The sequence below is a fragment of the Aulonocara stuartgranti genome (genome assembly GCF_965226115.1).
Source record: "Aulonocara stuartgranti genome assembly, chromosome: 4".
Lineage (NCBI taxonomy): Eukaryota > Metazoa > Chordata > Actinopteri > Cichliformes > Cichlidae > Aulonocara > Aulonocara stuartgranti.
In genome coordinates, this window is record NC_138942.1 from 35,914,306 (window position 1) to 35,937,826 (window position 23,521).

The following is a 23,521-nucleotide window of genomic DNA, read 5'->3' on the forward strand; positions in this document are numbered from 1 at the left end:
GTGACTCAGGAGGGGAAAGCGGTGTTCCAACTGCACTGTGTGTAGTGCTGGTGGAGCGCTGCTGACTTGGACTGAGAAAATTGTCGGGCGGTGGAAGGAATACTTCGAGGACCTCCTTAATCCCACTGGCACGTCTTCCGTGGCGGAAGTTTGGGGACGAGGGGGATGACAGCCAATATCTGAGGTCGAGGTCACGGAGGCAGTTAAACAACTCCTTGGTGGCAGAGCCCCTGGGGTGGATGAGGTCTGCCCCGAGTTCCTGAAGGCTCTGGATGTTGTAAGGCTGTCTTGGTTGACACATCTCTGCAATGTTGCCTGGGGATCAGGGGCAGTACCTGTGGACTGGCAGACCGGGGTGGTGGTGGTGTTTTGTGGACTTGGAGAAGGCATTCGACCGTGTCCCTCGGGGGGGTCCTGTGGGGGGGTGCTCCGGGAGTATGGGGTGTCTGGCCCATTGCTATGGGCCATTCAGTCCTTATACGACCACTGCAAGAGCTTGGTTCGCATAGCCGGCAATAAGTTGGACTCGTTCCTGGTGGGTGATGGGCTCCGCCAGGGCTGCCCTTTGTCTCCGGTTCTGTTCATAATTTTTATGGACAGAATTTCTAGGCGTAGCCAAGTGGCGGAGGGCTTTCACTTCGGTGGTCTCAGAATCTCATCTCTGCTTTTTGCAGATATTGTGGTTCTGTTGGCTTCATCAGGTGATGGCCTCCAGCTCGCACTGGAACAGTTCGCAGCCGAGTGTGAAGCGGTGGGAATGAAAATCAGCACCTCCAAATCTGAGGCCATGGTCCTCAGCTGGAAAAGGGTGGAGTGCCCACTCCAGGTCGGGGATGAAACCCTGTCCCAAGTGGAGGAGTTCAAGTATCTCGGGGTCTTGTTCGCGAGTGATGGGAGAAGGGAGCGGGAGATCGACAGACGTATTTGTGCAGCGGCTGCAATGATCCGGATGCTGTACCGGTCCGTCGTGGTGAAGAGAGAGCTGAGTATAAAAGTGAAGCTCTCAATTTACCGGTCGATCTACGCCCTTACCCTCACCTATGGTCACGAGCTGTGGGTAGAGACCGAAAGAACGAGATCGTGGATACAAGCGACAGAAATGGGCTTCCTCCGAAGGGTGGCTGGCCTCTCCCTTAGAGATAGGGTGAGAAGTTTGGCCATTTGGGAGGGGTTTAGAGTAGAGCCGCTGCTCCTCCACATCGAAAGGAGCCAGCTGAGGTGGTTCGGCCATCTGACAAGGATGCCCCCTGGGCGCCTCCTGGGTGAGGTTTTCTGGGCATGTCCCACCGGGAGGAGGCCCCGGCGCAGATCCAGGACACGCTGGAGAGATTATATCTCTCAGCTGGCCTGGGAACGCCTTGGTTTTCCCCCAGATAAGCTGGAAGAGGTGGCTGGGGAGAGGGAGGTCTGGGCTTCTCTGCTTAGGCTGCTGCCCCCGCGACCCGGCCCCGGATAAGCGGAAGAAAATGGATGGATGGATGGATGGATGGATGGATGGGTGCTTTCTTCCATTTGTGCAACATCTCTAAAGTTAGAAATATCCTGTCTCAGAGTGACGCTGAAAAACTAGTTCATGCATTTATTACTTCCAGGCTGGACGACTGTGATTCATTATTATCAGGAAGTCCTAAAAACTCCCTGAAAAGCCTTCAGCTAATCCAAAATGCTGCAGCAAGAGTCCTGACAGGGACTAGAAAGAGAGAGCAGATTTCTCCTGTTTTGGCTTCCCTTCATTGGCTTCCTGTTAAATCCAGAATTCAAAATCCTGCTCCTCACATACAAGGTCTTAAATAATCAGGCCCCATCTTATCTTAATGACCCTGTAGTACCATATCACCCTATTAGAGCACTTCGCTCTCGCTCTGCAGGCCTACTTGTTGTTCCTAGAGTATTTAAAAGTAGAATGGGAGGCAGAGCCTTCAGTTTTCAGGCCCCTCTTCTGTGGAACCAGCTTCCAGTTTGGATTCAGGAGACAGACACTATCTCTACTTTCAAGATTAGGCTTCAAACTTTCCTTTTTGCTAAAGCATATAGTTAGGGCTGGACCAGGTGACCCTGAATCCTCCCTTAGTTATGCTGTAATAGGTGTAAGCTGCTGGGGGACTCCCATGATGGATTTTTCCTGCTCTCACCCTTTCTCACTCATCACCTGTTTATACACCTCCCTGCATTTCATCATTAGTTATGATTCATATCTGTCTCTCTTCCTCAGCTTGTCTTTCTCTCCTCTCCCCTATCTGGTCCCCGCCCCTCCCTGAGCCTGGTTCTGCTGGAGGTTTCTTCCTGTTAAAAGGGAGTTCTTCCTTCACACAATTGCCAAAGCACTTGCTCATTAGGGGGTCATCATCATTGTTGGAATTTTCTTTGATTTGTCTGTATTATTGATCGTGCCTTACAGAACAAAGCGCCTTGAGCCAACTGTTGTTATGATTTTGTGCTATATGAATAAAATTGAATTGGATTGAACTGAAATACATGTTGCAGTTATGTTCCTGCAGTTGAAAAGAGCTGATAATGACTAGACTTGGATAAGTACTTTGATTCTTAGAAGTGGCCCTGACAGTTTATTGTACTTTTAAATAAGGAGAAACAGGGCTTGTAGCCTCCTGCTCAGTGGGAATAAAACTGTCTCCCTGTTGTGCAGGATGGACGGTTGAGACCGGGAGATCAGCTCATTGCTATTAACAAGGAGTCCTTGATTGGTGTGACACATGAAGAGGCCAAAAGCATGCTAAACAAAGTGAAATTCAGGTGAGTGGTGTTCATGTTAGAAATGAATGTACCAAAGTAAGTCTAGTGTGGAACAATGAGCCAGTGTATACACAGTGCTACAGTATAAGCAGTTTTGATCTTAGTGTCTGTGTGTTTTTGGACATTGACATGATTTCTTTGTTATTTTTACTGTTTTCCAACACATATTAAGTTAGAGTCAGATAATGAATGTTTTCCCAGTTTCAGTTTAAAGATATACCAAACAAAAGTACTGCAGTACCCACTGAAACAGAGTTATTCCTACACACAGGGTTAGACAGCTGACAGATGCAGGCAGGATAGATTTTCAAAGCTTCCTCATAAAGAAATAAGATCCAAGGTCTGGAACTGACTCCAAGTGTGACACCTGCAGTTGGAAGCACAGAGCATAAAGTCAAAAGACATCTCAGTACAATAGAATAGAATAGAATAAGTCATTTTAAGTACATCTCTGCATCAGTACACATGCCCATCACGCAGAACCATCTGTTTACTCCTGGCCTCATTGATGGTACCTATGTACAGTGGAAGCGTCATGGTATTAATACATTTAAGGATCTCTATAAAGATGGCACTTTCTTAACTTTTTTAGACCTGTGTTCAGAAACAAATCTTCCGGCTACCAATCTATTCCGTTATTTTCAGGCACGGCATTGCACTTCTGCTCTCTTCCCCTCCTACCCTCTTCTCCCAAATGTCCAACCATGGGAGGAATTCTTATCCCTTAAACCCAATAAGAAGTCAATTATATCTTTAATATATAAACAACTTATGGATTTAAATGTCCATTCCGTTGCTAAAATTAGGGGGGCTTGGGAGCAGGAGTTAGGAATAATTTTTTCGGATCAGCAATGGGAGAAAGCAGTATCCAATGTCCGTTATAGTACGTCCTGTGCCAGGTTACAACTCATCCAGTTCAAGGTGTTGTACAGGGTTTACTATTCAAAGTCTCGTCTGTCTGAGATTTACCCACAAGTGATGGATCAGTGTGAGAGATGTCATGCCACCCCATGTGACCTAGGCCATATGTTCTTTCTGTGCCCAAGACTCCATGGCTTCTGGAGTCAGTATTCAGTTATTCTTTCCAAAGCTCTTGGGACCCAAATCTGCATGGACCCTTTTCTAGCTGTTTTTGGGCTTCCAGTCAACACTGGTCTAACCGACCCTACACACTTCAAAATATTAGCCTTTACATCACTTTTGGCTAGACGTTGCATCTTACTCCTTTGGAAATCTTCAAAGCCACCTTCAGTTTCTTTTTGGTTTAGAGATGTGATGTCATCTCTTAAATTGCAAAAGATAGGCCTTGTGGCGAAGGGCAAATACAAAGAATTTTATTCTATCTGGGGCCCCTTCGTGGACTATTGCAAGTCATTAAACGCTCTACCAGCTGATTAATATCATGTCTCTTCCCCCCCCCCCCCTTTTTTTTTTTTTTTTTTTTTTCCCCCCCCTTTTGGGGTTTGTGTTTGTTTTGGGTTTCTTATTATGTTTTGTTTTGTTTGTTTACTTAAGCGTGTGTGTAGGTGTGCCTGTGTGTGTGTTATTGTGTCTGTTCATGTAAGAAAAACTAAAAAATATGTGAGGGGAACAGATTGTGTTGTCATTGTAAACTACTGTACACTTGTCTCTCAATAAAAATATAAAAAAAAAAAAAAAAAAAGAATAGAATAGAATAGCCCTTTATTGTCATTGTACATATACAATGAATTTATGGGAAACCAGGCAGACAGTGAGAGCACATGATTCAGGATTTTGGCACATTCTATGAAAAAAAACAAAAAGTCATTTGTGAGATTGACATTATATGAAGGGATGAAATCCCTCCCCTTACACGGAAATCCATGTAAAAGGCTTTTTTTTTGCAAGAGTGGTGGCCTTTTACATCAAGCAGCTAGATAACAGCACTGCAGGACAGCTTCACAAACCAGTGATCAGAATAGCAAGGCCAGATTAGACTTAAGAAAAAGTCTCACGGTTTTGGACACATTGTAAAGAGGATGGTGGATACTATGATGAGTATAAGTGTAAAACATTGTCTGTAAAAGACATAAAGCAGTGTGATGGCATGGATATACACTCTCTCCAGTTCACTGGGTTACATGTAGATCATTAAAATCAGTTCAAACTGAGAAAAGCTCATATCACTCTTTTAGTTTTTCTTGTAACAGTTTAAGCTAATAACTTATAATACTTAAATAAATAAAGTTGTGCAGAAACCTTCATACTGTGGAAACATTATCTTCTACAGCATCTTCGATCCTGGGTTGGAAAAAGCAACCTGATTTAAGCTTTGTTAAAGACTGCAACCAAATGACTTTTACACAAACTGCCATAGACCCACCTGTAAATACAGTGTCAAAGCTGATACTACACTTTAAGCCCAAAGTTGAATGTGTTTTTGTAAATGGGTAAACAAAATGTCCCACATACATGGACCACGCTTTGTGTGCCAACACTGATCACATGCTTATGTGTTTGTCTCTAGCCAAGATACTGCTGTGGACATAGCCTTCATCCCGGGTAAAGGACTTTTTCCCAGCAGCACGTCTCTTCACAATGGGCTCCAGCGAGCCTCGGGCAACAGCTACAACTCTGGACGCTTAAAAGTCCACATCCGATCACCCGAGGTCAGCTCCACCACATACACGGCTCCTACAGGTCATTCATAGAAGAAGTGGCCTGTTATTCTCACAGCAAACCAGAAGTTGCAGAAGAAGCAGGATTTCCATGTAAAAGAAAGATTAGAGTTGTATCTTCTGTACCTATATCAGCACACCGACTGCAGGATAAAAGAAACAACCTGACTGAGCTCTGGGAAACAGAGTTACTGTTGCTGTTTATCCTCATTCAAAAACACCAAAAACACCAGGTGTCCTTAAATGTCTCAGCTGGCTGAGTCCATTATGTTGTTTCAAAAATTGCAGGTTAAGACTACATTTATTCTTTGAGCTAAAGTCTCATATTGTACTAATGTCGTCAAAAAAATGCTAAAAGATCAACCAAATAACTTTGAAAAGGCTGCTGTACTTTGGTATAACTGAGGAATAAACATAGTCCAATAAACACACTGATTAATGAACCGTTATTGACTAAAGAGTAGTTGTACTTCTCACAGTATATAGCATGTTACATAAGGTGGGTCAACATCAGAGTGATTTTACAAAGTGAAACTGTAGCCAGTTCAAACTCTCTGACATGTAAAATGTTGAATTAAATAATTATGATTTTTAACCTCCTAGGACCTGGCGTCCACATATGTGGACATCACATTTTGGGTTATTTAGACCAAAATACTCAATTTTGCTCGGCAAGGGCCTGATGTCCACTTACGAGGACATTATGCTGCTACTGTTCTATCACAATTGTAAACGAATATCCTCATATGTGGCTCTGATTTTTCTTAAAAGCAAAAATAAGGTAAAAAAAAAATCTGGTAATTCTTTATTTTTACATTCATTGGGCCCCAGTATGCCCAAATATCAAAGAGAAATTAAAATGCATGCCATGGAAGAGTTCAGGTCTTAGAAGGTTAAAGAAAGTTGGAAGAAATTCATTTCTTTACTTTCTCATTTATAGAGTTTGGTCCACAGTTACCACAAAGAACTTAGAACTGTTGTGTTTAATGTCAATATAGAGACAGCCGGAACTGGAGCTAGACCATTGCATCATCTAGCTTCAGTCCCATTTCTGCTACTACCAGCTACTAAATCTAATAAATCTAATAAGGGAAAGACCATCTCTGAATCGAGGAGGGGGCCTAAGGGTCTATCTGTCACCATCTTACAATGATGTGATTGCAGCCATTCCCCAACTCTCTGTGAATGGTACTCATAGCCATTGATCAGCGGTCATGACAATTTACATATTAATGATCAAAGAACTGACCTCCCAGCCCATTGTTCCTTCAGTGGGCTGGTTTCAGTCATTATGCAAATGTACTGTTTATAAGATTGAAACCTGCAGTCAGCTGAGACTGAAGACGTCACCTGGATGAAATGTTTCTCCCACTGAAAACACTACGTCTAGATGAACAGGATCCACCTTTGGGACAGCAAAATTATTAGCTACACTAATTAACTCATTGGTCATTAGTATTGGAATTCTATTTAACTATTTTCCTTGTGTTATTGGTGTAGATCTGTGCAAAGGAGCCAGCCCCACCTTCCTCACCTTCTCCTGACATCTGTCCTCCAGATATTCATGTTTCAGGTGAGACCTCTGTGTTTGCACTCAGACTACAGTGCTGTCCCCCCCCCCCCCCCGGGAGCCTGTCCATTATGCTAGCAGTGTCTAAGCGTTCGTTTTCTTAATTCATATGGGGCGCCACCCCCACTTTGGGAACCTCTGGTATAAGACTAAGAGCTCCGCTGTTCAACAAAAACTCTGGAAATAAAAAACTCTGCTACACTGAGAACACATGTTTGGCTAATGTTTAGCAAAAGAATGCACAGTGTGAAAAAGTATCGAGAAGACAGAAAAACAAATGTCATCAGGAAGCTGATGACAGCATCAGGAAGGGAGCCACATATGCACATTGAGCACAGAGCCAGCACCAACACGTGAGGGATTTTTCTTTGTCATTTATTGATTTGACTCATATGCACAGTGGGTCAGTGGTTAGTACTGCTAGATCACAGCGGGGGGGTTCCTGATTCAGTTCAGTTTTATCTGTGTAGCACCAAATCATCAAAGAGTCGCCTCAAACTGCTTTAACACAGAGGAAACTCCAACAAGAGGAAGCACTTGGCGAGAGCAAGAAGGACAAACTTGATTTTAAAAGGAAAAACCTCCAGCTGAGCCAGGCTCAGGGAGGGGTGGACATGTGACTGGCTGGGTTTGGAGGATGATGACAGGACAAAGACACGCTGTGGAAGAAAGCCAGAGATTAACATCAACTAATGATTCAATACATAGTTCATGAAAATGGTGACTGAAGAAGAAACACTCTACAGCCTACGTCTATTGCAGCATAACTAAGGGAGGATTCAGGATCACCTGGTCCAGCCCTAACTATATGCTTTAGCAAAAAGGAAAGTTTGAAGCCTAATCTTGAAAGTAGAGATAGTGTCTGTCTCCTGAATCCAAACTGGAAGCTGGTTCCACAGAAGAGGGGCCTGAAAACTGAAGGCTCTGCCTCCCATTCTACTTTTAAACATTGTAAATATTGATCACTGAATAGTTTTGTGAGGATGAAAATAATGATGAAATGGTGACTCTTATTAGTGCACTTCAGTCACCACAGTTCAGCTGAACATCTGTCTCAGTCCTGAAGTAAAGCCAGAGAAGTGGAGACTGGATCTCAGATCAGTGAGGCTGTACTGATGCATGCAGTGGCTCAGCATGTTACATAGAAACATTTAGATAACACAGATAAGAGCAGTCTTTAAGTGAATGGACGTATTCACAGTTCATATTCATTTCAACATATTTTTGGCTCGCGTTATGTCTGCTGTTCTTTATTTCTGGTGCAACAAATGCCTCTCAGCAGAACATCACTTTGCCAAAGGAAACTGAAAACGATCTGAAGCAGTCCAGTTGTCGTCATACTGAAGGACTGCTTCAGACCAGCAGCTGTAGTGTCATAGGGCTGCTCGTGGCTCTCGGCCGAAAGCCACTGGACAGCCTTTCGCAATCCAATTGGCTGGGATTACCCAGCCAAGGTTATTTTCTAGGTACTCTAATCATTTCACTCCCTGCCAGCCTCTAAGCCAGTTGCTAGCTGTGACAGATGTCAGCACTTTGTAGTGAGGTGAGCGCACACACAGAAACAGATTTTTATTATATTACAAAATATAATGTTCCAGAATTATGATCCAGGTTAAATATGGTTCACTGTGACAACATTTCAGATAAATACTCCTCTTAAATCAGTTAATCTACAAAATGACTCCACACTATGAAGACAATGTAAAACAGTAACATGAGTGTAAACAGAGTTTAAAGTCAGAAGAGCAGAGCAGCCATTCAAATCTGGGACAGAAAAACGCATCATATGAATGGCTGGCTGCTCCCTCCCCTCGCGTCTACATAATCATCCACTTTTCTTCAGTTCCTCTCTTTTTAATCATCTGCTTTTCCCTGTACCATTGCTCACAGTCACAAAGACCTGCTTTAAACCAGCAACACCGACATCAGGTTGTCTATTCAACTCTGATATGACAGATTATATAACGATATTTCTCCTGCTGTTCCTCACTCCTAATTACACTTTCAGTATTCTGTTAAGAGGCCAGTGCAGGGGTCAGCAACCTTTAACACTCAAAGAGCCATTTGGACCCAGTTTCCACGGAAAAGCAAACACTGGGAGCCGCAAATACTTTCTGACATCTAAAATGAAGATAACACTGTTATTGTTTTTTACCTTTATGCTTTGTATAGACAACTAAGGTGTGTTGCTTATGAAATCCATGAAGTGCTACAGAGAAAATTACATTTTATTTATGTAATGAACACATTTTGAACTCTTAAAAAATACAGCAAAAAGGAGATGCACCCAGGTGAAGGTCTCTTTTAAATGAATTACAAAGCTGTAAAAAAGGACTGTAAGCTGTCGTCTGTGAGGCGTGAGCGTGTTTGTTGTTACCATAGTTCATGGAGGAGCTGCTCACATACGTATGTGGATGCATGAGGATCCATACTTGGCCTGCCTGGGTTGAAAGTCTCGACAAACGCACAGCATTTCGGCTGGTATGGTTTATGTGAATGTGATGCTTATTGTGAGAGATGAAAAATAATAACATCATTTTATTTTTATATTTCAAGATCACAATAATCTTCCAATTTAGAAGCACAAGTTAAAAACGAACTAACACAAATAAAATACACTTCAGTTAAATACTTTGTTTTCCAAACCACGTGGAGCCGCAGAGCTAAAGAGCGCAGGTTGCCGACCCCTGAGCTAGTGCTTCCTTGTTCTATGTACCACACATCTGTGTGTATATACGCAGTCTACTTAAGAAAGGATTTTTTTAAACAACCCAAACTTCTGGTTTCGTTTTTTTTTCTTTTTAACCAAAGTCAGTCCTGATTTTCTTTTCTTCATTTTCTTTCTCCAGGTTCAACCAGCCAGAGATCCCCGACAGGAGCAAAACCTAAGATAACCCTGGACCCTTACATTCGCCTCAAATCAGACAAATTAGACTTGGTGAGTCCTGACCTGCTCGGCTAGGCTTCTTTAGACCTATGCTGCCTGATACACAGTTAAGTGGACACTCATACTAAAGAAATCACACAGATTATGTGAGAGCGATGACACATGTGAAGGCATATATGGTTGGTGGTTGAAAGGTGTATGTTGTTGAAGTCAGAAACTGGATCGAGGTTTGTGGGTGATCCTGGTCGACAGTGTTGAATACCTACCAGCAGGTATGTGAGAAACGAACTAGGAAGTGATGTCAGTTTCCTGGAAAATTCCCTTATGAGTCTGATTTGCAGCAGCTCAGGGCTGAGACGCTAAGCGTTGCATGCAGAAACACCACCGTGGCAGGATGTGGTGGACCGAGGTCGTTTTGGTCCTTTAAGCGATTGGCTGCTAGAGAGGCACTTTCTACGTGACCTGCCGCTTGTGGCTGAGTTGCCGTCTATCCCAATTGTTCCCCTCTGTGTAATACCACTAAGAGTTGATTGTGGAATATTTAGTAGTGAGGAAATGATTGCAGACAGCATCCTATCATGGAAGCACGCTGGGATTCACTGAGCTCCTGAGAGCGACCCGGGATTGTACACACCTGGGCCATGGAAGTGATCGGAGCACCTGGATAATGGATGATTTGGATGGATTAGTGTGCACTAATGTCCCCCACTTGCCCTCTGGGTGCTCTTTATCCTTCATGCTTGGGCCCTCTACCAAAGGCCTGAGAGTCTGCGCTCCTCCCTGCAGAGATGTCGTTCCTGGATCTGCTGGAGCCACTCGCCTAGTTTAAGAGTCACTGTTCCAAGTGCTCCGATTACCACAGGGACCACCGTTAACCACGGCGTCACCTTTCTCATCTTCTGCAGTTGCTCTCTCAGTGAGCTTCATTCTCTTCCTGATTTTGGTATTACTCAGTATAGCTCCCACCCACTCTGCACCTTTTCCTATGTTATTTCGCCTTTTCACTGCTTCTTCCTGCAGTGCACTCATCACTTTCAGTCATCAGAAACTAATAGAAACTGGCCTCAGCCCGAACCCAGATTTGACTTCAGATTGGACCCACAGTATCCCAGTACTCCCAGCCCATCATCTTTATGCATCCAGTTATTAATCTCCCTCTTACAGGCCTGCCCTGCCTGCTCCATTGCATGTGGATTATTTTTACCCTGTCAGCAGACTCTGTCCCTTCAGCTTTACGACTCTCTCTTTGTACAGTTGTTACTGTTATTTAGGTTGATTTTAATGTTGCCAACATTTTGCTTGGGCATGTTGATCCAGGGATTAGAGACACAGTGAGTTTAAACACTGGCAACATTCTGTCCTGATTTGTTGGCTCTGCAAAGGAAAACGAACAGGCAGTGTACAAAACTCTATTGAAAACAAAGGAATTACACACGTGTTGAACAGAGCAGTGTCTGCTTTATGACTGCGGTGAATTTGCTAATTAAAGAACTCTATAATCGATTTATGAAAAACACATTACTCAAAGTGTATGTAGGCAGTTTTTGTACTTTCTTCTACTGCATCCTGTCCTGGTAGCTCAGGTGTATCAGTATGTCTCCTAGACAAGCGTCCTCTTTGCAGATGCTTTGTGAAGTAACTTTAGGCTAATATTTGTAATGAAGTATAATTTTACTTGGAGAACAAAGTGTGATATGCAGAGTGCAGTTTGATGACAGCATACAATGCTTCATGCTTCATGCTCCTGTCTCTCTTAGGCCTTGTCCTTCCTTGGTTTGGATGTCACAGAAGAGAAGAAGAAGCAGCTGCGACAGAGTCTGACCACAGACCCACAAGGCACCGTGGCCTATGGAGGTAACATGCATGCAAGCAGCACACGTACACTCACTGATATGAGCCGCACACATTTGTAGTCGTGTCAGCTGTTGGGTGGAAGATCTGTGCTGAGGTCCTGTCAAATCATGTGACAGCAGCATGTTTCTTATTGGTTGTGTCACTTGTGTAAAATGTCAGATTGTGTAACCAGCTGTGACTACATGTTTCCAGTCGTTTGGAGGGCCAGCGTTTACATCGTAGGGCTAAATTCACCTGCGTGTACCTGTTAATGCTCACTGACAGAAAGGACTGGATGATAAAGGGTGTGCATGATATTAAACTGTACAGGCAGCTTAGTCTTTAGACTGCAGGTCAAACATGAGATCCCATCCTGACACATGCCTCCATGCCACCAAGCTTCCAGGATGCTTTTCTGTGACAAAGCAGTTGCTGTAATGCTGATGACAGCCGCACAGTTTGAGTGTGTAGGGTCCTATAGGTGAGCTGAGGAACATGAATGCTGCAGTGATGAGTCACCTGGCAGGCAGGTTGTTCAGCGTCTCGAAGAACAGATCAGGTCTGTTGCCTTTTCATGTAACTCTGTGATGCTGAGGAGCGTACGACAAAGTAATGGCTTAAAGATGTATGTTACACCTAAAGTCAGTTTTCAGTGTGACAAAGAAGCTTTTTAACCTCGCCACACAACTGTAGTAACTGCCGCAGGTGATATTCAGATGCACACTGATGCACACTGCTGAGCTATACCTCAGAAATACCCCTGACTAAAGCTATGCAGCCACGTCATAGCAGTGCAGTGTCTGTCCTGTACAGTCAAAGAGAAGATGCAGAAAGTGCATAAATGTGTTTCTGCCGTGTCTGGCTTCTGGAGCGTTGACCCAGCGGAGGGTCTTTGGATATTTGGGCTCGCTGTTGTTGTCAGTGCTTTTCTTTTATGCTTTTGTGACACACACTAATCCCAAAATGTAAAGGAACACTTTTTAATCAGAGTATAGCATCAACAGTTTAACCTTTGGGATGTTGCAGTTGTTCATCAGTTTGAGCTGCTTTGGTATCGTTGACATTAACAACAGGTCCACTAGAGGGGCGACAGTAGTGACTTTACAGATGAAGGTCGCTGACATTTTTCTCTCCTCATCTTTTCTGACTGTTTTTTCACTAGTGTCGCATTAGGCTAGACTCAGTGTTACTACTGGTAGCATGAGGGGATACGCCAAGATGGCACATCAATATGTGCTGTTTCCAGAACGTTTCTTAAGAGCGTGGAGGAGCTTCCAGGAGACAGGAGATTACTCGAGGAGAGCTGGACATGCATAAGCCATGAGCAGGACCAGCATCTGCTCCTTCGTGCAAGGAGGAACTGTCAGAGCTACAAAATAACCTGCAGCAGGCCGCTGGTGTGAATGCATCCTAAGGAGAGTGGTCAGAGGGCTGGATGTCCTCTAGTGGGTGCTGTGCACACTGTACGGTACCATGGAGCCCAACTGGCATTTATTCACAAAATACCAGGAGTGGCAGGTCCACCACTGGTGTCCCGTGGTTTTAACAGATGAGTGCAGGTTCACCCTGAGCCATGTGACAGACGTGAAAGGGTCCAGAGCCTGTAACGCTGTTGGAGCCAGTCTATAATTTCATATACAGTAAGGTGTGTGTGTCTCTCTTTATGGGGACCCAAATGCGTGAATAGATAATTCTTGCTAGCTTGGGAGTTGTGGTGGGTGGAGCTAACCCTCTTCCCTACTTTGCATTTGGTTGTAGGAGCTGGAGTGGGCAAGTTAATTACTTGGAGGTCTTTCTTTCTTTTACCTTTCTTCGCTTTGACTCACAGATTTTTATAAGGTGTGTGTGTGTGTGTGTGTGTGTGTGTGTGTGTGTGTGTGTGTGTGTGTGTGTGTGTGTGTACACATGACCCTGATTGTTTGCTTTTCCTTGTTTTTCTGTTAAAACAATGAATCCCATCTGTTTTGGTGTGATGGCTCAGACTTTGTGGAGGCAACCCGGAACATCTTCCAGGAGAACCTGGAGGAGCTGGGCTTGGAGACGGGTCCCTTCACATTCTCCTACCATGAAGCAGCTAGTCTGATGGATACCTCAGCCTTCCACTCACCTGTAAGCAGCTCTCACAGCCGCTCATATAGACACAAAACAGCAGACTCTGTAATTAATTAAGACTCAAGAAGTTTATTGTATGATGTTACCCAGCCTGAAACCAAATACTGTTTCTCACCAGCCTCTACAGTGCAAGAAGCAATACAGTTTAAAAAGAATAAATACAGTTTAAAAGAATGACTTTTAAAAAAGAGCAGCAAAAAAGGCATAAATAGCATAAAATCTAAGCTTTAAAACAAACTCCAGTCACAATTAATCTAATATTTTAAAATTTCCACCCAGAAATGAAGGGCTAACTGTGTGTGTGTGTGTGTGTGTGTGTGTGTGTGTGTGTGTGTGTGTGTGTGTGTGTGTGTGTGTGTGTGTGTGTGTGTGCAGACATATGAATCAGAGTGCAGCTACAGCAGTGAGGAGATGGAGCAGTTTCAGACTGAGGTGAAGCAGCTGCAGACGCAGATGAAACAGCTCAAGGTGAAAACACACCTTTGTTTGTCCCTCTTTGGTTAGTGGTGAGGACTTCCAGCTGTTATGTTTTCTCTTAGTATCTTTACTTTTACTTTTCTTTGACTGTGTCTCCCTCTGTCCCACAGTGTCTTTTATTATGTCTACTGTCTTGTTTCGTATCTGTCCTGTGGTCTTTACTAAGAATGAAGTCCAACACACTCAGGCTAATTTACCTTAGCTGGCTCGACAAACCCGAAGCCCCAGTTAGAGATGATGAGTATCATGATGATGGTCAGGAGCTGTCTCTGTTAAACTGGGCGTCACACTCTGAGCACACTCACATAAAATGATGCCCATGATCGGCACCTACACGTGTCGCCGTGTATCGATAAAATGGTGACAAAATGATTCAAATTTACAGTGAAATGTATCACTGTGAGTAAGAGCACAGACGATTGCTGCATTGTCCTGGTGGTTTTCTGGCACAGAGCTGTAACAAACATTTTAACTCCAGTGGTGTCGTGGCTGAGTGCGCTCTCAGTGCTCCTGTTTATTATGGCTGCACATTACAGCTCCTTGGAGGACAGGACCAGCTTCACCCCGATCAGACCTGCACACTGTTAGACCTCTGCCTCACCACTACATATTTCAAGTACAACGAAGGCTTTTACAGACAAAAACATGGCTGTGCCATGGGCTCCCCCGTATCACCTATTGCAGCAACCTTTACATGGAGGAAGTGGAAAGGAAGGCTCTTGGCTCTTTCAAAGGAAGAGTACCCAGCCACTGGTACAGATATGTGGACGACACCTGGGTCAAAATCAAGACACAAGAAGTGGAATCCTTCACTGCGCACATTAACGCTGTGGATAAAAACAGAAAGTTCACCAGGGAAGACACAAAGGACAACTGTTTGCCTTTCCTGGACTGCGCTGTGCACATTGAAGAGAACGGCAACCTCAACATCAAAGTTTACCGGAAGCCCACACACACGGACCAGTACCTCCTCTTTGACTCCCATCACCCTCTGGAACACAAACTTGGAGTAATCAGGACCCTACACCACCGGGCAGAACATGTTCCCTCTAAGCCTGAAGGGAAAAAGAAGGAACACACACATGTAAAGGAAGCACTCAAAACGTGCGGCTATCCTAAATGGGCGTTCTTAAAGTCAGCAAAGAGGCACAGAAAAGAAGACCAGACACCAGCGAGGGAGGATAAGAAGGACAGACGCAACAACATTGTCATCCCCTATGTAGCCGGTGTATCAGAGAAACTCAGGAGAGTTTTCTCCAAGCATGACATCCCAGTGCATTTCAGACCCAGCAACACGCTCAGACACAAACTGGTTCACCCGAAAGACAAAACGCCAAAACACAGACTTAACAATGTGGTGTATGCTGTACAGTGCAGCGAGGAATGCTCAGACCTCTACATTGGAGAGACCAAACAGCCACTTCACAAGCGCATGGCACAACACAGAAAAGCCACCTCCACAGGACAAGACTCAGCAGTCCATCTGCATCTTAAGGTCAAAGGTCACTCTTTCGAGGATGCCAATGTTCACATTTTGGACAGAGAGGACAGATGGTTTGAAAGAGGAGTGAAAGAAGCATCTATGTCCACTGTGAGCGACCATCTTTGAACAGAGGCGGGGTTTACGACACCAACTCTCTGCCATCTATAATCCAGTTTTGAGATCCCTCCCCAGACGCCTTAACGTCCACTCACATCCTGGGCCATCTGACCTCAGGAATTCGCATGATAAGGTGGGGCCAGGTTTCACAATGAACACACCCGAAACTCTGGCTGATTGGGTCCCACACCCAGTTTCACACCTTGGCTCAGGCGATTAGAGGATCATCAGGGGGTCCTTTTGTCCCTCTGTGGGGGGTCACTCCCACTAGGTTTATATCTGGGACTCTCCACCATTTGACCTTAGAACTGAAGAAGCTTCTCGGATGAGAGGTGAAACGTCTTCAAGCAACTTACAGAAGTCCAGACGCTTTTCTTTGCAAGCTCCTTAAATATTCAGAATATTACAGAGATTAACTATATGATGTAAACTGTAAAACTTTGTTAATTTCACTATAGAGGATGTACCCTACAATAATATAAAACTCCAACAGTCAAATAATACCATATTTCTAAGCTTTTCAGGGCCGAGTACAATAACCTCAGTTTGATCTGAATTAAGAAGCAGAAAGTTAGCGGCCATCCAGGTCTTTATGTCTTTAAGACATTCCTGCAGTTTAACTCATTGGTGTGTGTTATCTGGCTTCATGCACAGATAGAGCTGGGTGTCATCAGCATAGCAGTGTAAATGCAAGCTTGTATAATGTAACAGAACTGGCACTAGCATTTCAGCTGCATTAGTCACAGAGTTAGAACGATGGAAAAAATGGATTTTATTCTGAGCTGATAATAAATGAGTGACATAATTACTGTCGTTGTTCTTATATACTGATGACAGAATGACTGTAAAAGCACTCAGGTTAACTGTTTCTAAAAATCTGCAGTTGAATTCGCTCCGTGCTCTGACAGCCACTTTGGAGAATAAACAGGATGGGAGGAGTCGGAGGAAAGTTCAGGAAACACGAGTTTTCCTCGTCTCAGAGTTGACTCGGCATGGCTAGCTAAACCTGCTTCCTTCAACAGTGCCCAGAAATATGGTTTAATAGGCACATTTACACTCTTAGTCTCAGTCATCTCTTTGGATCATAGACTAGGGCTGGAGTGGGCGTTTTGGTGGCATTTCTTTGGCTACCAAGTGAAGTAGTGAGAATACGTTTTGCAGTTTAAAACTAAACACATAGAATCCTGTTTCCACACTTAGCCAACAAACACACACTCAGTGGGAAAACCACAGACGAAGCCCAACGTCCCAACCTCACCAAGATTTAGCTGCTTTTTCTCCTCACAGTTGTGTGTCTGTCCTCTGAATGGAAAGGTGGGGTCTTTAACAGTCATACAGGAAGCTGCCACTTCATCTGCTGCCTCTCTTGGCAGGTGATGCTGAAGGACATGGAACACAGCAAGAAAACCCTCGAGGAGGAGTTGCAGAAGACCTCAGAGGTCAGAGGCCAGCCTGCAGCCTGTGGAGACGCGCAGTCTCAAGTTACATCTTTATAACTGTGGGATATGAGCGTGGGGTCAAAGTTGAATGGAAATTATTTTTGTAGTGAAACTAATCAAACTGAGTCTGCTGATAATGCCGGCTGTTTTTTAGTTGATGAATGATTAGAAATGGTGTTGTTGTGCAGCTTCTCGATGTCGTAGGACAGTTTAAGTATGAGAACCAAGAATGTAAAGATTTCTCAGCTGGTAAAATGAAATAGCTAATAACATATTCATATGATCATCCTGTTGTATTTAGCAATGTAAAATATGTCTCACTGGCAGCTGAATCATCTGAAAACATGGACGAAGACTGAAGGCAGCGAGTGAATCCTTCTGTCATTTCTCCTAGAAAGCCTGTCTGACTGTAGAGGAGAACACTCGCCTGAAGAGTCGTCTGCAGGCGTCTGAGGCGGTGCATCGGCAGGCCGGCAGTGCTGAGCAGGACTATGAAGAAGTCATCCAGCTGCTGGAGGCTGAGATCAGAGACCTGAAGAGCCAGCTGGCCACCAAGAAGCAAAGACGGGGAGCAGAGTCCATGCAGGTACAATGATGTCAGAGTCGTGGCCCACAGCCTTGTTCAGGGCCACTGACAGGAGAGCAAGAAAACCTCATTTCAGCCTTGAAATTTGGGGAAACATCTGTCTGAACATCTGTCTGTATTTTTAAATGCATCTTCACAGTACTCTACATCTTACACATCCAATATGTTCAGGCATTAGGTCAAAGGTCATTGTACTGTATAGTGATACATGATGCACTCATGCACCCAAAGAGTTGTCTACGTGACACACGTACACAAGCTGAGTGTGTTGGTGTGTTTGTCAGGAGGAGGTGGGCGAGCTGAAGAGGAGGCTGACGACTATCGACTGCCAGCTGAAGAAGTCCGAGCTGAGCAGGAAAACGCTGGAGATCTCCAACAAGAAACTGCTAGGCTTTGCTCAGGTACTGGTGTTCCTTTGGATGCACACAGAGCTGTGAACAGGCAGGAAGCAGACTGAGTCCACTCTGTATACCAGAGTGTTGTATTGGTCTCACAGCTAAACCTCGGTCCGAACTGGGACAGGACAGCGATTCGAAGCTGTTAACATTGCTTCTTCTTCTCAAAGTGTTATCATAGCTTTCTACAGTTGTTTTGCACAACACACTCAATTCAGCCTTAAGTATTAATAAAAATACAAATTCTACAGAGTGTTAATGTGGGGAATATAATCTTATACTGATTGATAAGAACTCAGTTATCAAAGCTGAAGACTGTGTATCTCTAAAATAGAAGCTTTTAACAGGTTCAGGAAAAAGTGCATAAAAATATATGAATAAAAACTGAAACAGCTGAATGAAAGGCTTGAGCGCTGCGTGACGTGGTTAACTGTCAGCATCTACAAAGAGATTCAATGTCGTTGAAAAGTGAAGGTGGTGAAGCAGCAAAACAGCTCGCTACACAACTGTAGTCACTGAAGCAGGTGACAGTGTAATCACCACATTCTCGCTGGTTATTTTTCCAACAACTTGTTATAAGAGATGCACACACTTTGATGGAGAGGGGAGCTGATGTCCCCTCTCCATCAAAGCCTTTCTTTGCTAATGTGCTAAAGCTGTTAAATATCCCACGTTAGGGGGAAGACGATCAATAACTGAGCATCCACACAAAACTGCAGAATGGTCTCAGACGTCGGTTCTTCTGATTGTCAAACAAACACACACGTTAGCTTCCGTGATAATAAGGATGCAGTTTGTGCCATCTTTCCCTTTAGTTGTGGTTAATCAACAAGAGTGATGTGCTCGCCACCTGTTTGTATTTCCTGGTCTTCCCTGCAGACACACACACATACAGACTGAAGGTTGTTTGGCAAAAATGCTATTAGTAACTGAGTGCCAGTACAGAAATGATGGCGTCATTCAAACTTATTAACAGCTCAGTGTTTCCCCCAGGACAACATTCAAGTGTAAATGTCAGAGAAAAACACATTATGGGACCCATGTCAGCCACTGTGCATGTGATGGTTTATTTTGCAGTTAAGACTATTTAAGCGAACCTGTAGATTTATTAGATGGAGTAGGAAAATGCATAGAGCTGTACATAACTGTTGCATTATTTGACCAAAGGCTTGAGCGTTTCCTTCCATGGTGTGCGGCAGATGATGTGGAGGCTGCATGTGCAGCTCTGAGATTTCCAGATCTGGTCTTTAAATCTAGTGACGGGAAAATAAGCTGATGGAGTCAGTCTGCCCCCAGTGATGGAAGTGTGCTACAGCTCTGTCCACAGCCATAAACCAGCTGCTGCACAGGCTGTTCCACCAACATCTGTCCTAGGAGAATTGGCTGTGGGTGGATGTTTCCTCATATCCATCGGTGCCGTCAGTGATGGTGGAAGGATGCAAGGTGCAGGAACCAGTCAGACACAGGGGTGTGCACAAAGCCATCAGCATAGAAACCAGTTTGAAAAACACAACGAGGGGAAGGTGCAGCCTGTGGCTGATAACACTAATAACTGACGAGGTCCAGCAATCAAGCTCTTCTCTCTGGTTCGCTTCATCCTGACAGCACAGAGAGACCCGGTGTGTGTTACTGCTGCCAGCGCTCGGCCTTACAGCTGTCACATTATCTCTCTTTACAGAACGTCCACAAAGTGCTGACCACGCCCAGCCTATTTGGAGAAGGGGGGTAAGAGAGCGCGACCTTCACCTTACAAGCGCCTTACAGCTTTGCAGTCGAGTTCCTGCTCCAACTGTCCTTCTGCTTGTGTGTCTGTCTATATCAGGAGTAACAGGTCATCTCCTGCCACGGAAAGCCCCGACATCCCATCACCAATTCCTGACCCAGCCTTCCAGCTGGCTGTGGAAGCCAAAGAGCTGGTGGAGGGGGTGTGTACTCTCACAACTGATAAAGGTACAGAGCTCACTAACCCAGAATAAAAAGCCTGAACACTGTGTGCATACAGTACGTGGAAACACCATGTTTGGAAGGAAGGACAAAGGTTCAAACTGCAAACACTTTCAGATAATGTGATGAAAATTAGTTTTCTTTTGCCACGGCTTAAGAATTGATGAACTGATTATGAGCCATCCTTTAGCAAGAACTCTGCTATAATGGTGTCAGTATAAAATATATATACAAAGTCTTTAGTGCCAAATTACTCCACACGCTTCACCTCATACAGTATAACAGACGTGGATGTAACCTGCAGCCTCAAGGCAGTGACATATTAAAGCAGCCAGTGTGCAACCACTGCTGTCCATCGTTCTGCAGCAGATCTGAAGTGGAGCAATGAAACATGGATAATATCTCATCCTTACTCATCAGGCCGATCCGCTGAAGTTCCTTTTTCACAAAGGTAGAGAAAGCAGGGTCCCAGGACATAAAGTGGTGACGATGATTAAAAGCTGTTTCTTTAGAAGCTGAAACTGTTCTGGCTTCATGTTCAGTTCTTTTTAAATACAGCTGAGATTGAAATCCAAGCTGTGACCAAAGCAACACTGTTTCAAATGAGTTACTTTGTGTGTAAGTTTTCAAAAACACGGCTTTGAGGCTTACCTGTGACAGAAGCATCGCAGCACGGGTCAAAGGGAAGCAACAGCTTGTGATTCAGACCTGCAGTGACAGTGTGAGCCACTAGCTGCTGCCCTCACTGCTCACAGCTGAAACAAAGACCTGGTATTTTCCCTACCTCTATTTGTGTTTGCTTTATCCAAAGGGTTGTCTTTCCCGCTCGCAGCAGGCACCACTGCCTCCTATTACCATACTGCTATAGACTCAAGTCTTTCTGTCCACCTCTTCTACAGAACCGGTGAGTGCAGATGCAGCTTCAGCTCCAGATGTCAGTCCTCACCATGTGTGAACAGCACCAAGCCAAAGAGGACTGAGTCCAGACCTGGGCCGGGCAGAGGACCCCCAACGAGCAGCTGACCTCGCCATGCACTTCACCACAGTCCGCAGCAAACACACCATCCTACGACAGGACACGACGACAGCGACAGTTAAACCCTCACTGGGACAGACTGACCACGTTTTAATGCCAAAGCCTGTTTGTGCACATGAAATTAGTGTATTCCCTCCAGTTACTCCAAATGCTCCTCACAGGGCTCAGCAGTGGGATCTGCTGATTCGGTCTCATCCTGTCAGCAGCACATCACATGTACAGAGGTCTCTGTGAGAAGTGCTGCTGCAATTCTCTAGTGTGTTACTCTTACAGCAGGTGGTACAGGTGGAGCTGCATGACCAAGTCCTCCACACACTCCCACAGTGTCACTGCTGTAAACCTTGTTAATACTCTTGCCAACCTCTTTTCTATCCTCACAAACACAAACTCATCTCCACTCCGTAAAAGGAGGACTTGTTACTTGGAATGCTGATGTGTACAGCGTGTCCCCCTGTGTCAGAAACTCCATGACAAATTAGCTCGTCTGCTCTAACACAACATCTGCCATGCTTCCTTCCCTCGCGCCCTTACTCACACTGTCATGGAAGACAAGAAATGAAGGTTTGAAGGTGCAGCGTGGATCATCTTCATCTCATTGCCTGGTTCATGTTGCTGTGTCTCCTGCGTTCAGGAGTAGTGTACCTGTTGCCGTAGCTCCAGCTGTGTAAAACTGTGTTTGGTATTCTGTGTAGGCAGACCTCAGTCTTAGGCTACATGTTGAACATAGATTTGATTTCTACAGACATCTACAACTGCAGTGACAATAATGACATGTCCTTCAACCAGATTGCATCTTTGGTGTGGCCTCATTCTTTCTGTTACTGTTTTATATTAAAGGAATAACTGATGACCGGACTGGTGTCAAGTTCGACTTTTGTTCAGCATCCAGCAAACAGTGCTGCTCACAGGGGGCGATTTCACCACAACTGCTTCCCACAGAAGCCCCTCAAAAAGCAGGAAACCAGAGCTGCTCACAGTTTGTGCACGAGGGTGTTCAGGAAGCGGATACTGACTAATGACGTGACGTTCTAGGGTCATGTGTGGAAATCGTGGTTGCAAATGAGGGGGCTGTCTTGATCTCTGGCTCCTCCTGCAGGCATTTCTAGTTATATTGATGAGTTACCCCTGGGAAGATAAACTAAACACAAACACACAGCACTGTGCTTTCAGTGTGAATCATTTACTTTCATCAATCAACAAAATGCAGTGAATGAACCAAAGAAATCGCATCAGTGTTTGGTGCAACCACCCTTTGCCTTCTTCTAGGTCCACGTGCACAGTTTTTACTCGGCGGGTAGTTTGCTCCAAACATCTCGGAGAACTAAGCACAGATCTTCTTTTGCACAGTGCTGTATGTGCGGATGTTAAGTTAAAAGTACTTGAGCATAGGGGGGAAAGTGTTTATATGAATGAGGCTAGTAGTAAAAAAGTACTCAGAGAAGTCAAACTGAGTGGAAAGGGAGTCCATCTACCATTTAAACCCTCACAGGAAGTCACTGTGGGGCACTTACACAGCACCAGAGACATGTGAGGCAATGACCCAGTGTGTGTGGTTTTGCTTCTTTACTGTCATGTGCAGGCAGGAAAAGGACCCAAAAATACACAGAGGGAGCAATCAGGGAATGGGAAACAGGAGGGAAACACAGCTGGGGCAAATCAGGGCTGACGAGACAAAGGAAGCAAAACCAGACGCATTAACATCAGACACGGACTTTCAAAGTAAAACAGGAAACACAGACTGAACTTACAGACACACAAGCAGGCACTGCAACAGAGGGAACAGAGACGTGGGACCAGGGCGGACACAGACTCTGACTGGACACAGAATAGAGGGAGTATGGAAACCAGAACCTGAGAACAACATAAACACCAAGAAGAGCTGGGGAAAAATAGAAATGCAAAACAGAAACCAGAACCTTCACAAAAATAAACCAAGAGAACACAAATAAAGGGTACAAAACAGAAACCACTGAGTCAACGACCCAGGAACCCTAACATTTACATATTCACAGTGGATTTCACAACAAACAAGATGCGACTGAAAGTAATCAGGACAGGTCCCCACCTTATTCCATGACAACCTGAGCCCCATAAAAACAGTGAGTGCTCATGTTCATATCACTGATTCATTGATACAATTCGCTGTATCAGGGTGTTGTCCTTCAGAAGAGCCCACTGCCATCAGTATAGAAATCTTCCTTCTAGGGATGTTGCTAGGATCAATATTGGGCCTTAACCATGAAATCTTTGGA

General features: G+C 44.5%; 1 protein-coding gene across 10 annotated transcripts in view; it reads left to right on the plus strand.

Moving 5' to 3' along the window:
* The window catches only part of LOC309704955 (syntaxin-binding protein 4), a 60,400-nt gene extending 38,281 nt beyond the window's left edge, over nucleotides 1–22,119 (plus strand). For 8 of the 10 annotated variants that reach the window (XM_082530479.1, XM_082530482.1, XM_082530483.1 and 5 more), the window contains 13 exons: nucleotides 2,645–2,751; nucleotides 5,240–5,381; nucleotides 6,891–6,963; nucleotides 9,810–9,898; nucleotides 11,605–11,701; nucleotides 13,662–13,789; nucleotides 14,168–14,260; nucleotides 17,243–17,308; nucleotides 17,703–17,894; nucleotides 18,179–18,295; nucleotides 19,968–20,014; nucleotides 20,112–20,239; nucleotides 21,133–22,119. In XM_082530479.1, the coding sequence (XP_082386605.1) occupies nucleotides 2,645–2,751; nucleotides 5,240–5,381; nucleotides 6,891–6,963; nucleotides 9,810–9,898; nucleotides 11,605–11,701; nucleotides 13,662–13,789; nucleotides 14,168–14,260; nucleotides 17,243–17,308; nucleotides 17,703–17,894; nucleotides 18,179–18,295; nucleotides 19,968–20,014; nucleotides 20,112–20,239; nucleotides 21,133–21,188 (1,335 nt within the window). In that variant the 3' untranslated portion in view covers nucleotides 21,189–22,119. The remainder of the gene's footprint in view (nucleotides 1–2,644; nucleotides 2,752–5,239; nucleotides 5,382–6,890; nucleotides 6,964–9,809; nucleotides 9,899–11,604; nucleotides 11,702–13,661; nucleotides 13,790–14,167; nucleotides 14,261–17,242; nucleotides 17,309–17,702; nucleotides 17,895–18,178; nucleotides 18,296–19,967; nucleotides 20,015–20,111; nucleotides 20,240–21,132) is intronic. The other 2 variants (XM_082530484.1, XM_082530487.1) reach the window with 2 other exon arrangements.
* Nucleotides 22,120–23,521: the final 1,402 nt, after the last annotated feature.